Source organism: Hemitrygon akajei, chromosome 17, assembly GCF_048418815.1.
Source record: "Hemitrygon akajei chromosome 17, sHemAka1.3, whole genome shotgun sequence".
NCBI classification, from domain to species: domain Eukaryota; kingdom Metazoa; phylum Chordata; class Chondrichthyes; order Myliobatiformes; family Dasyatidae; genus Hemitrygon; species Hemitrygon akajei.
In genome coordinates this window covers 18489802-18504094 of record NC_133140.1, presented here as the reverse complement: position 1 = coordinate 18504094, position 14293 = coordinate 18489802, and the positions used below count along the sequence as shown (strand labels likewise).

The 14293-nt window shown below is 43.2% G+C and overlaps 1 protein-coding gene and 1 long non-coding RNA gene across 2 annotated transcripts in view; one reads left to right on the top strand and one right to left on the bottom strand.

Moving 5' to 3' along the window:
• LOC140740517 (uncharacterized) overlaps positions 1-14293 on the bottom strand; it is a 193127-nt gene that overhangs the window by 47987 nt on the left and 130847 nt on the right. The window lies entirely within an intron of this gene.
• cngb1a (cyclic nucleotide gated channel subunit beta 1a) overlaps positions 1-14293 on the top strand; it is a 144899-nt gene that overhangs the window by 11451 nt on the left and 119155 nt on the right. Inside the window, exons 3-4 of the mRNA XM_073069725.1 lie at positions 3721-3757; positions 9774-9831. Coding sequence (XP_072925826.1) covers positions 3721-3757; positions 9774-9831 — 95 coding nt within the window. The remainder of the gene's footprint in view (positions 1-3720; positions 3758-9773; positions 9832-14293) is intronic.

Here is a 14293-nt window from a genome sequence, read left to right as displayed (position 1 = left end):
TTGACCTGTGTGAGAAGTTCATGAACTTATCATAGCTACATAGCGATGAGGAGACTGATTGGCCCCTTGTGCTTGTTCCATCATTCAATAAGATGAATGTAACTTCAATTCTGCATTTCCACCAACCCCAATAACCTTCGCTCTCTTGCTTATCAAGTATCTATCTACATTCTCCTCAAATGTATTCAAACACTTTCTTTCCTTAGAGGAAAATAGCTGCTAAAACTCACAGCCTTCTGAGAGAAGAAACTTCATCTCATATCTGTCTTAAACAGGCACTTCCTTATTTTTAAGTGATCACTAATTCTGAATCCTCTCCACACCTGCCCAGTCGAAACCCCTCTGATCACAGATTTCAAACATTGAAGTTGTTTATTGTGCTCTGTTATTTTCCTCCCTACTTCAGCCCCAGTCTCACTCCAAAGGAATACCCCAAACTCGGCACGGAAGCCATTTCCTCCCGCACTCATGCCTTCTCTGAGTTCACCATGCCTCTGATACCTGGTGCAAGCACTGGATAGCCTATTCCCTTTGTCCTGACCAGCGTACTGCTACCTGCTCTTATCCCTAAAGTAATGACCCTTTTGCCATTATGCATCTCCTCAAAATGCAAGCCGTGAAACCCTCCACCCATGTGACCTCCCCCAAAAACTGCTGAGCATCCCCCCCCCCCCCCCCCCCCCCCCCGCCTGGTCCACTACTCCCTCTCCTATCCAGGTTCTCGTGCACATTGGAGAATCCAGTGTGGGTGCCCATCCTTCTCAGAGCTCCTAATCCTGGGCTTTAGATTGTGGGCGCAGAGAGAGGGGGTTGTGGGAGGTGTCACCATTAACTTAGTTTGCACCTTCCTTCTCTGCTCCTTTGGCAAGCTAAGGAACTGGAGTCCTCAGCTACAGGTCCATCTGAGGCCTGACATATTGGGGTGGGGAGGTGTGGTGGCTGCAGAATAAGAAGGGTCAACCAGGAACCAGCAGATCAGTGTTCGATGATCCGATAGACACTTCTGGCAGAGGAGGTCACTGGAACAAAGGTTGTATGGCAGAACAGAGAGCCAGGCTGTTGAGGAGTGACGTGTAGCTGAAATCCTTTATCTGCAGGCATGCCAGTCCACTCTGCAGAAGGAAGACCAAATTATCCCAGGGCTTACCAAACAGTGATGCCAGGGAGTCAGGGTAGCACAGGGTCATCTTTCTTAATCTTCCTGTAATCCTTGGTGTGGCTTCTGTTCGCTTCATCACTCCACTACCTCCAGCTGGTCAGGCTATACAGGCCCGTTTCTGGTTTTATCCAGCCCAAGCAACAGCCACATTCTGAATTCAAAGCTAAGTTAGCAGAATGCTTTATGGTACCAGCATTCCGGGTTTGGTGCCTGCCGCTGCCTGTGAGGAGTTTGCACGTTCTCCCTGAGACCGCATGGGTTTCCTCTGGGTGCTCCGGTTTCCTTCCCACAACCCGGTCGGTAGGTTAATTGGTCATTGAAAATTGTCCCATGATTAGGCTGGGGTTAAATTGGGGATGGCTGGGCTGCACAGGAGGGCCGGAATGGTCTATTCTCAGTAAATAAATACCTTCTAAAAATAAAACTAATGATGGATTTATCCTTTGCCCCTTCTCATTTCTCACCTGGGCCATATACTCATGTACATAGACCATCTACTCACCTAGGTCATATCCTTCTTTCCACCTATATCCACTCGTATTTAACTGATCTCTATCCCTCCATCTGCCCCACCTGCTGTATGAGCAAAATACAGATCAAAGTCACTGTCCGTGCTCTGTACCAAATGCCCATCTCCCTGCCGTAGACTCCATTCCTCTCCCTACCAAGCCATGAAAATTCACCTTCACATTCACAACCGCTTTAGATGTTGTATCCCAATCATCTCCAAGACTATCCATTGCCACCCATACAAATATAAACATAGGAATAGGCCGCTGGACAATCTGACTTGGCTCTGTCATTCAGTATGATCATGTCTTATCTCCAACTTCAGTGTACTGTTCCTACTTCCTTCCCCTTTTCCTTGGTTTTATTAGCCTTTAGAATTTTTGTTTCTCATGAATATATTTAATGATTTGTCCTCAGCTACTTTCATGGAGAAGTCCACAGGTATCCCGCTCTTTGAGTGTAGAAATTTCTCCTCACTTTTACCCCAAATGACATCCTATCTCATTAGGCTGTGTCCCCTGGTTCTCAACTCCCCATCACCTTTCTGCATCTAGCGCCTAGCATGTCTAGTGCCATCAGAATTTCAACAAATTTCAATAAGGTTCCTTTCATTCCTTTAAATTCTTGCACAAACATCACAATTTTCTTCACGTCTGTCTTTTCATCTCAGGAATTACCTCCTGAGTAACTTTCTACCCTCCACCCGTACCAGGAACATCTACCTCAGATAAAGCAGTTATGTCTTCAACTCCCAAGCTGTAGGATTTTTTCCTTAAACGTCTCTCTCTTCTACTTTAAGACATTCTTCAGATTTTGGGCGCCCACTCTAATATCTCCCATTATACTTTAGTCTAACAGTTGGATGTTTTCCTGTGTTTATGCTATGAGTTGCTATTTATGCACCTTCCTGCTATCAATGAAATCAATCTGAACAACTTCTGTCAGGAAAGCACTTTGGACCAAATCTTATCTATTTGTGAATGAGGTAATGGCAGCTTCTCCGTATCTTACAGCTTAGACTAATGATCAGGAAAAAATCAATCTGGGGCATAATTTCCATATAACCATATAGCCATATAACAATTCACAGCACGGAAACAGGCCATCTCGGCCCTCCTAGTCTGTGCTGAACTCTTAATCTCACCTAGTCCCACCTACCCGCACTCAGTCCATAACCCTCCACTCCTTTCCTGTCCATTTACCTATCCAATTTTACCTTAAATGACACAACTGAACTGGCCTCTACTACTTCTACAGGAAGCTCATTCCACACAGCTATCACTCTCTGAGTAAAGAAATACCCCCTCGTGTTACCCTTAAACTTTTGCCCCCTAACTCTCAAATCATGTCCTCTCGTTTGAATCTCCCCTACTCTCAATGGAAACAGCCTATTCACGTCAACTCTATCTATCCCTCTCAACATTTTAAATACCTCGATCAAATCCCCCCTCAACCTTCTACGCTCCAATGAATAGAGACCTAACTTGTTCAACCTTTCTCTGTAACTTAAGTGCTGAAACCCAGGTAACATCCTAGTAAACCGTCTCTGCACTCTCTCTCTAATTTATTGATATCTTTCCTATAATTCGGTGACCAGAACTGTACACAATATTCCAAATTTGGCCTTACCAATGCCTTGTACAATTTTAACATTACATCCCAACTTCTGTACTCAGTGCTCTGATTTATAAAGGCCAGCGTTCCAAAAGCTTTCTTCACCAACTCTTCTGGATCGCTGCTCTTATTCAACATTTTAAAAAAATTAGATTATCCTTCAAATGGGATTGAAGGTGAACTCAATTCAAATGAGATTGTAAATGATGAAAACTATTTTCAGGCAGTACCAACTGTTTTCTGCCACTTCTGCTGAGATTCAGAACATGTTGGCCATGTCCTCACTAGAGCTGATAGATCACTGTTGTCGTTTAACATCATGCATTGTGTTTCAAATCTGCAGAATGTTAGTTTTGAATTAGGTATTAACATACGACTCTGAAGTTGGTTTAAATTTCAATTCAGTCCCGACCAGCTTTCTTTTTTATTTCCAACAGGAAACAGTGAAGGCTGAAAAATCTAAAAATGAAGCAAGTGAGTATGCTGTATTAAGTATAACAAATAAAGCCCCTTTGGTGCTGTGCTGCGAAGTGTTACTGATACTCTCGGGTTATTTAGCTGATGAAGTAAAGTGGAACTCAACGGATATCGTAGAGCAGTCCATATAGATTCCAAAAATCCTCATCACATCAGTAAGGATAATCCTCGTACTATGAATCTGATTAAATCTCAAATCTCTTGCTGTCCATTGCACTCCTGGTGGCTCTATGACGAAGCTAGAAGTGAACAGAACTAACTGGCCGAGAAATTCATTAGCACAAATCCAAAAAAGAAGTACTGTGCATTTGGTAACTGACTCAACCAAGAGAGGAGCAAATTTTAATGTAATTGCACCTATCAAGAAAGCTGGTTTCTGACTTGTCCATGCAACTTTCTTTGCCATAGCACTTCATCTTTGTCATAAGACTCCCCAAAAGATGTCAACAACAGTGCACCAAAAAACTGTTATCTGTAAGTTCAACCTCACTGGTTCGAAAAGCAGTTCTTCAGATCACAGAGCAACCATTAACTCTGAAATAGCATTCAAAGGACCAGTGATAAAGCTGCATCCTTTGTCTTCATTGATGTGCCTGACTGCCTACAATTTAAAATACTGATGATCCCATGTGCCCGGATTTCACTGAGGTCAAAGTTAGGGTCACTCACAGATACCTACTTCCACAACAATTCAGCTTCCTGATTTCTGTTGCTTCTCACAGTTTGTTGCTCCCTCCCATATTAAGGATGTCTCCCAAACTTAATATTGAAGCAATAGATACTCTGTCTTTTCTTCACCCCAGCACAGCAGGCAAACGGAGCACCAACTTTCTCTGGCACTGAGGCGGGGCTGCATCAGCTAGTATTATTGCAGAAACCTTTCTGGCAACTAGTGATAAAACTCCAGCTGTAGCTCTAGAGTTCTTTGTGGCTCCCCAATGAACACACCAGGGCAATGCCTCCTATAAGTTCTGTTCCAATGTTTAGGGTTGGTTTAAACCTTCATTAGGAAGGCAAAGATTAATCAAAGACAGCTGTGGGGCAGTCATGTCTAATGAATCCCACTGAACAATGAGGATCAATGAGGGCAGTGTATTTAATAGATTTTAGCAAGGCTCCCATATAACAGGGTCATCTTGGATCCAATGCTAGCCCACAGGTAACAGTGGAAGGCTGTAAGTCCCACGAAGCTTGGTACTTGATCCTTCGCTTTTTTAACATATATTTTTAATGATTTATACATAAAATAAGGACACATTGGAGAATTTTACAGACAGTGAGGTGGGAAGCTTTGGACTGCAAGAATATATAGATCGTCTTGACAACAAGGCAGTAAATTGAAAAGAGCCTTTAATCCAGATATGTGTGAGTAATGTATTTGAGGAGGTGCACCAAGGCCTTCGAAGGAATGCATGACAAACGGGAGAATATGCACAGTCTGGGGGAACATTTCCACAGATGTTTGAAGGTAACAGGACAGGTCAACAGGGTGGTTAAAAGGTACTTGAGATGCTTTCCTTTATTAGCTGATGGTAAATATTGGAGGACAAAGGGCATTCTAGAACTGTATATAATACCAATAGAGAAAGCTCGCACTCTATGCATAATTGAAAAATTTGCACAATTCAATTCTCCACTTTGCAGGAAAGTTGTGATTGCATTGAACAGGGTTCGGGGGAAGTTTATGAAAATGTTTTCAGAACTAGAGAATTGTAGTTATGAGGAAGGATTGCATAAGTCTGAGATTGTTTCTTTGGAACTAAGGAGGCTGTGAAGGAGAGATTTAATTCAGATATTTAAAATATGAGTGGCCTAGACACAATGAATAGAAAGGATCTACTTCCCTTAACTGAGGGGTCAGAATCTAGGAGCCTGAATTTGAAGAATTGGTGGAAGAGCTAGGGGGAAGATGAGGAGCAATGGCTTCACTCTGAGAGTGACGGACACCTGGACCTCACTGCATGAGCGACTGTGAAAACCAAAAGCTCTCGTCGTAGTGAAACAGGGCTTGGATGTGTACATGAAAGATGCCTTTGAATGGAAATCCTACAAAAGGTAGAGGATTCAGCCCTGTCCATCACGGGTAAAGCCCTCCCCACCACTGAGCACATCCATATGAAATGCTGTTGCAGGAAAGCAGCAGCCATCATCAGAGAACCTCACCACCCAGGCCATGTTCTTTCCTCGCTGCTGCCATCTGGTAGAAGGTACTCACACCACCAGGTTCAAGAACAGTTACTACCCCTCAACCATCAGGCTCTTGAACAAAGGAGATAACTACACTCACGCCCATCCATTGAGATGTCCCTACAGCCGATGATCTCACTTTAAGGACTCTTTATCTTGTTATTTTATGTTCATGATATTTATTGCTATCTATTTATATTTGCATTTGCACAGTTTGCTGTTTTCTGCACTCTCTTCTTGTTCTTTCATTGACCCTGTTGTAGTTACTTTTCTACAGATTTGCTGAGTATGTCCACAGGAAATTGAATCTCAGGGTTGTATGTGGTGACATATACGTACTCTGATAATAAAATTTACTTTGAACTGTTGATATGCAGGGTCGTAGGTCTAATGCTGGAAGTGGGGTTAGATTTTGTGGCACTTTTTCACCTAGGCTAGTCCAAGTGACCTCTCTTTGATTCTATGGAGTTCTATTTCTAGTGAGGAATCCATCATTAATTTCTAGTGAGTGATGTTCTATGCTCCCTTAATCAGTCACTTCCTTGGTTGTAGACCTCTTCTCCGTACTATTGTTTTGCCCCTAATCCAGTTGGCCTTGTAGTCTATAATGTGTAATGTCCCACTCTGAGTGGATGCCTTTAATTGGATCAGTTATCCCACTCCCCAATCGCTCAGCAATCCTCCTTTAGTGACTCCATGTTTTAATCTTTCCCACTGGTTTAGCCTTTGCTGACCGGCTTGAAATAATAAAGATTATTAAGTTCAAGGCAAACTACCATCAGGGAAATGGGATTTTTTTTCTTGTGGCTAGTGGTGAAGAGTCTGTTAGCAGAGAAAATGATAAATATTAGTGAGCACGAAGAATTCGTATAACTAAAAGTGTAAAAAAAATTATTAGCAATATTCCAGATTGGTACCTGTCCCTCCACAGCTCAACAATTAATTTAAAATATTCTCCTGACTCACTGGCAATATATCTCTGATTAAATTAATTCTAAGCAATTGTTTCACTAAAATGATCATTTAGACCAGTTCAATTTATCACTAGTATTTCATTAGTAAACTGTTCTGCAATTTTTCAAATTCGACTCTTCTTTATTCAATGAATTCTGAACAATTCTCTTTTATTTGTTCTTTTTACTCAATTCATCAATTCCTAGCAATTTAACTGAAACAATAGCTATTTTAATTCATTGGAAACATTTGTCAGTACACACACATAACAGGTAGTTGCATGTAAATCTTTTAGACAGACAGACATACTTTATTGATCCCGAGGGAAATTGGGTTTTGTTACAGCCGCACCAACCAAGAATAGTGAAGAAATATAGCAATATAAAACCATAAATAATTAAATAATAATAAGTTAATCATGCCAAGTGGAAATAAGTCCAGGACCAGCCTATTGGCTCAGGGTGTCTGACAATCCGAGGGAGGAGTTGTAAAGTTTGATGGCCACAGGTAGGAATGACTTCCTATGACGCTCAGTGTTGTATCTCGGTGGAATGAGTCTCTGGCTGAATGAACTCCTGTGCCTAACCAGTACATTATGGAGTGGATGGGAGTCATTGTCCAAGATAGCATGCAACTTGGATAGCACCCTCTTTTCAGACACCACTGTCAGAGAGTCCAGTTCCACCCCCACAACATCACTGGCCTTACAAATGAGTTTGTTGATTCTGTTGGTGTCTGCTACCCTCAGCCTGCTGCCCCAGCACACAACAGCAAACATGATAGCACTGGCCACCACAGACTTGTAGAACATCCTCAGCATCTTCCGGCAGATGTTAAAGGACCTCAGTCTGCTCAGGAAATAGAGACGGCTCGGACCCTTCTTGTAGACAGCTGCAGTGTTCTTTGACCAGTCCAGTTTATTGTCCATTCATATCCCCAGGTATTTGTAATCCTCCACCATGTCCACACTGACCCCTTGGATGGAAACAGGGGTCACCAGTGCCTTAGCCCTCCTTAGGTCCACCACCAGCTCCTTAGTCTTTTTCACATTAAGCTGCAGATGATTCTGCTCGCACCATGTGACAAAGTTTCCCACCGTAGCCCTGTACTCAGCCTCATCTCCCTTGCTGATGCATCCAACTATGGCAGGGTCATCAGAAAACTTCTGAAGATGGCAAGACTCTGTGCAGTAGTTGAAGTCTGAGGTGTAGACGGTGAAGAGAAAGGGAGACAGGACAGTTCCCTGTGGAGCCCCAGTGCTGCTGACCACTCTGTCTGAAACACAGTGTTGCAAGTGTACGTACTGAGGTCTGTCAGTCAGGTAATCAATAATCCATGACACCAGGGAAGCATCCACCTGCATCACTGTCAGCTTCTCACCCAGCAGAGCAGGGCGGATGGTGTTGAACCATGAAGTCAAAAAACATGACCCTCACAGTGCTCGCCGGCTAGTCCAGGTGGGCGTAGACACGGTTCAGCAGGTAAACGATGGCATCCTCAACTCCTAGTCAGGGCTGATAGGCGAACTGGAGGAGGTCTAAGTGTGGCCATTGGCTGGAGCTGCTCTAGAACAAGTCTCTCCAGGGTCTTCATGATGTGGGAGGTCAATGCCACTGGTCTGTAGTCATTGGAGCCACTGGGGTGAGGTGTCTTCGGTACAGGAATGAGGCAGGATGTCTTCCACAGCACAGGAACCCTCTGGAGACTCAGGCTCAGGTTGAAGACATTGTGAAGTTCTCCACATAGCTGGGGGGCACAGGCTTTGAGCACCCTGGGGCTGACAACATCCAGGCCTGCAGCCTTGCTTGGGTGGAGACATTTCAGCTGTCTTCTCACCTGTTCAGCTGTGAAGCCCACCGTGGTGGTTTCAGGTGTGGGAGTGGGGTGGGGGTCTGTGAGGAGGGGTAGGAGGGGAGAGTGGAGTATGTGTTGGTTGGGGGCCGACAACAGATGAATCATGTGGGGGATGGGCAGGGGCCACAGTGTCAAATCTGTTGAAGAACAGGTTAATTTCATTGGCCCTGTCCACACTGCCTTCAGCTCCTCTGTTGCTAGTTTGCCGGAACCCAGTGATGGTCTTCATCCCACTCCAGTCCTCCCTCATGTTGTTCTGCTGGAGTTTCCACTCAAGCTTCCTCCTATACCTGTCTTTAGCCTCCCTGATCTTGGCTTTCAGGTCCCTCTGTATTGTCCTCATCTCCTCCCTATTTTCATCTCTAAACGCCCTCTTTTTAGCGTTCAGGATGCCTTTAATGTCCTTTGTTACCCATGGCTTTTTACATGCTTTCTTCATTTTTGTTACATCAGTCTTAAGGTATTGTCAAAGAATTTCTATTACACTGATTGAAAGGTTTATCATACGAAGAGCGTTTGATGGCTCTGGGCCTGTACTCACTGGAATTCAAAAGAATGAGGGGAAATCTCATTGAAACCTTTTGAATGTTGAAAGGCCTCGAAAGAGTGGATGTGAAGAGGATGTTTCCTGTGGTGGGGCAGTCAAAGGCCTGAGGACATATCCTCAGAATAGAGGGATGTCCATTTAGAACAGAGATGAGGAGGAACTTGTTTAGCCAGAGAATGCTGAATCTGTAGAATTCATTGCCACAGGTGGCTGTGGAAGCCAAGTCTTTACATATATTTAAGGCAGAGGTTGATAGATTCTTGAATGGTCAGGGTATGAAGGGATACGGGTAGAAGGCAGGAGTTTGGGGCTGAGCAGGAAAAAGATCAGCCATGATGAAGTGGTGGAGCAAACTCAATGGGCCAAGTATTATAATTTTGCTCCTATATCTCATGGTTTTATGTGAAATGAGAGGCTAAGCAAACTGTTCTTTCTCTTATCCCAATCTAATCTGAGACGTTTCCATTGCAGGTGGCTGTTGTGATGCAGAAGGAGTACAGGGTGAGGCTGACCAGGCTGCAGACACCAGGTACTCCCTTTACCTTACATTTCGACAGACTAATGGGTTTGAGACAAGTTGTTTCCTTTTTGGCAATGACTTTTCTAATGTACCTTCCCCCAGTAGGAATGGTTGAGTTCTGACATAAGACCAGTCTCCATAACAGCACGATAACTATTTGTTTATGTGCAGGTCAGTGTTCACATCTGTGGAATCATGCGCTGTTTTTACATAATGTGCGAACTAAGTCTGAGACGTAACCTAACTGTTCTTGTATAGGGGTGCAGTTATGGTCAGTGGTCCTATTGATGTTCTTGCATTCTGTAGGTTCAGCCACACAACCACATCTTGTAGAGCTGCTCTCATTAGGACCAGAGACAAGGGCTTCTCCCCCATTCTGGTTCTTCTGACTGGAATCAGTATAGTCACAGGTCACACATTGCAGCACCATTCTGGGTAGGGCTAACAATCTCTCAGTCTGCCTATCTCACTTCTCTCTTTCAGTCTGAGCCCCTCTCTCTCCCTCTCTCTCTGTCTCTCCCCCTCCCTCCCCCCTCTCTCTCCTCCCTCACTCTCTCCCTCTTCCTATTTCTCACAGCAATGGCTGCATTTTCCTCCAATCTCGATTGCCTTGCAACACTTATTGACATTAATCTTCTTTCTTTTAGCATCCTAAATCTAATAAACCAAAGTTCAAAGTATATTTATTAGCAAGGTACATATACATTATACAACCTTGAGATTCATCTCCTAACAGGCAGCCAAGAAGTAAAGAAAATCCAAAAGAACCCATAATGAGATTGTCAAACACCCAATGTGCAGAGAAAAAAGAATTACACGAACAATGGAAACATATGTTCTCAGGGAAAAGTACGGAAGAAATGTGGCAAATGTTCAGGGGATATTTGTGTGGAGTTCTGCATAGGTACATTCCAATGAGACAGGGAAGTTATGGTAGGGTACAGGAACTGTGGTGTACAAAGGCTATAATAAATCTAGTCAAGAAGAAAAGAAAAGCTTACAAAAGGTTCAGAGAGCTAGGTAATGTTAGAGATCTAGAAGATTATAAAGCTACTAGGAAGGAGCTTAAGAAGGAAAGGAGGGGAGCTTAGGAGAGCCAGAAGGCCTTGGCAGGCAGGATTAAGGAAAACCCCAAGGCATTCTACAAGTATGTGAAGAGCAAGAGGATAAGACGTGAAAGAATAGGACCTATCAAGTGTGACAGTGGGAAAGTGTGTATGGAACGGGAAGAAATAGCAGAGGTACTTAATGAATACTTCAGTATTCACTATGGAAAAGGACCTTGATGATTGCAGACTGAAAAGCTTGAGCATGTAGATGTTAAGAAAGAGGATTTGCTGGAGCTTTTGGAAAGCATCAAGTTGGTTAAGGCACCAGGACTGGATGAGATGTACCCTAGGCTACTGTGGGAGGTGAGGGAGGAGATTGCTGAGCCTCTGGCGATCATCTTTGCACCATCAATGGGAATGGGAGAGGTTCCGGAGGATTGGAAAGTTGTGAATGTTGTTCCTTTATTCAAGAAAGGGAGCAGAGATAGCCCAGAAAATTATAGACCAGTGAGTCTTACCTCAGTGGTTAGCAAGTTGATGGAGAAGATTCTGAGAAGCAGGATTATTAAACGTTTGGAGAGGTATAATATGATTAGGAACAGTTAGCATGGCTTTGTCAAGGGCAGGCCATGGTTTTCAAGAGATATTGGAAACTTGGTTCGGAAAAAGTGAGAGATCTACAATAAATATAGGCAGCATGGAGTAAATGAGGTGCTCGAGGAATATAAAGAATGTAAGAAGAATCTTAAGAAAGAAATTAGAAAAGCTAAAAGAAGATACGAGGTTGCTTTGGCAAGGAAGGTGAAAATAAATCCAAAGGGTTTCTACAGTTATATTAATAGCAAAAGGATAGTGAGGGATACAATCGGTCCCTTAGGGAATCAGAGTGGAGTCAAAAGAGATGGGGGAGATTTTGAAGAATTTCTTTTCTTCCGTATTCACTAAGGAGAAGGATATTGAATTGTGTAAGGTAAGGGAAACAAGTAGGGAAGTTATGGAAACTATGACGATTAAAGAGGAGGAAGTACTGGCACTTTTAAGGAATATAAAAGTGGATAAATCTCCGGGTCCTGACAGGATCTTCCCTAGGACCTTGAGGGAGGTTAGTGTAGAAATAGCAGGGGCTCTGACAGAAATATTTCAAATGTCATTAGAAACGGGGATGGTGCCGGAGGATTGGCGTATTGCTCATGTGGTTCCATTGTGTAAAAAGGGTTCTAAGAGTAAATCTAGCAATTATAGGCCTGTCAGTTTGATGTCAGTGGTGGGTAAATTAATGGAAAGTATTCTTAGAGATGGTATATATAATTATCTGGATAGACAGGGTCTGATTAGGAACAGTCAACATGGATTTGTGCGTGGAAAGTCATGTTTGACAAATCTTATTGAATTTTTTGAAGAGGTTACGAGGAAAGTTGACAAGAGTAAAGCAGTGGATGTTGTCTATATAGACTTCAGTAAGGCCTCTGACAAGGTTCTGCACAGAAGGTTAGTTAGGAAGGTTCAATCGTTAGGTATTAATATTGAAGTAGTAAAATGGATTCAACAGTGGCTAGATGGGAGATGCCAGAGAGTAGTGGTGGATAACTGTTTGTCAGGTTGGAGGCTGGTGGAGTGCTTCAGGGATCTGTACTGGGTCCAATGTTGTTTATCAAATACATTAATGATCTGGATGATGGGGTGGTAAATTGGATTAGTAAGTATGCAAATGATACTAGGATAGGTGGCATTGTGGATAATGAAGTAGGTTTTCAAAGTTTGCAGAGAGATTTAGGCCAGTTAGAAGAGTGGGCTGAGCGAAGGCAGATGGAGTTTAATGCTGATAAGTGTGAGATGCTACATTTTGGTAGGAATAATCCAAATAGGACATACATGGTAAATGGTAGGGCATTGAGGAACGCAGTAGAACAGAGTGATCTAGGAATAATGGTGCATAGTTCCCTGAAGGTGGAATCTCATGTGGATAGGGTGGTGAAGAAAGCTTTTGGTATGTTGGCCTTTATAAATCAGAGCATTGAGTATAGGAGTTGGGATGTAATGTTAAAATTGTACAAGGCATTGGTGAGGCCAAACTTGGAGTATTGTGTACAGTTCTGGTCACCGAATTACAGGAAAGGTGTCAACAAAATAGAGAGAGTACAGAGAAGATTTACTAGAATGTTACCTGGGTTTCAGCACCTAAGTTACAGGGAAAGATTGAACAAGTTAGGTCTTTATTCTTTGGAACGTAGAAGGTTGAGGGGGCAATTGATAGAGGTATTTAAAATTATGAGGGGGTTAGATAGAGTTGATATGGATAGGCTTTTTCCATTGAGAATAGGGGAGATTCAAACAAGACAACTTGAGTTAAAACTTAGGGGGCAAAAATTTAAGGGTAACATTAGGGGGAATTTCTTTACTCAGCGAGTGGTAGCTGTGTGGAACGAGCTTCCAGTAGAAGTGGTAGAGGCAGGTTCGGTATTGTCATTTAAAGCAAAATTGGATAGGTATATGGACAGGAAAGGAATGGAGGGTTATAAGCTGTGCGGGTCAATGGGATTAGGTGAGAGTAAGCGTTCGGCACGGACTAGAAGGGCCGAGATGGCCTGTTTCCATGCTGTAATTGTTATTTGGTTATATGGTTATATGGTCCTGCCTTACGAGCTTAATTGAATTTTTTGAGTATGTGACTAAACACATTGATGATGGTAGAGCAGTAGATGTAGTGTAAATGGATTTCAGCAAGGTATTTGATAAGGTACCCCATACAAGGCTTATTGAGAAAACAAGAAGGTATGGGATCCAAGGGGACTTTGCTTTGTAGATCCAGAACTGGCTTGCCCACAGAAGGCAAACAGTTATTGTAGACAGGTCTTATTCTGCATGGAGGTCGGTCACCAGTGGGGTGCCTCAGGGAACTGTTCTGGGACCCTTACTCTTCGTGATTTTTATAAATGACCTGGATGAGGAAGTGGGGGGATGGGTTAGTAAGTTTGCTGATGACACAAAGATTGGGGATGTTGTGGATAGTGTGGAGGGCTGTCAGAGGTTACAGCGGGACATTGATAGGATGCAAAACTGGGCTGAGAAGTGGAAAATGGAGTTCAACCCAGTTAAGTGTGAAGCGGTTCATTTTGGTAGGTCAAATATGATGGCAGAATATACTCTTGGCAGTGTGGAGGATCAGAGGGATCTTGAGGTCGAGTCCATAGGACACTCAAAACAGCTGTGCAGGTTGACTCTGTGGTAAGAAAATGTATGGTGTATTGGCCTTCATCAATCGTGGAATTGAATTTAGGACCCAAGAGGTAATGTTGCAGCTATATAGGACCCTGGACAGACCCCACTTGGAGTACTGTGCTCAGTTCTGGTTGCCTCACTACAGGAAGGATGTGGAAACCATAGAAAGGGTGCAGAGAAGATTTACAAGGATGTTGCCTGGA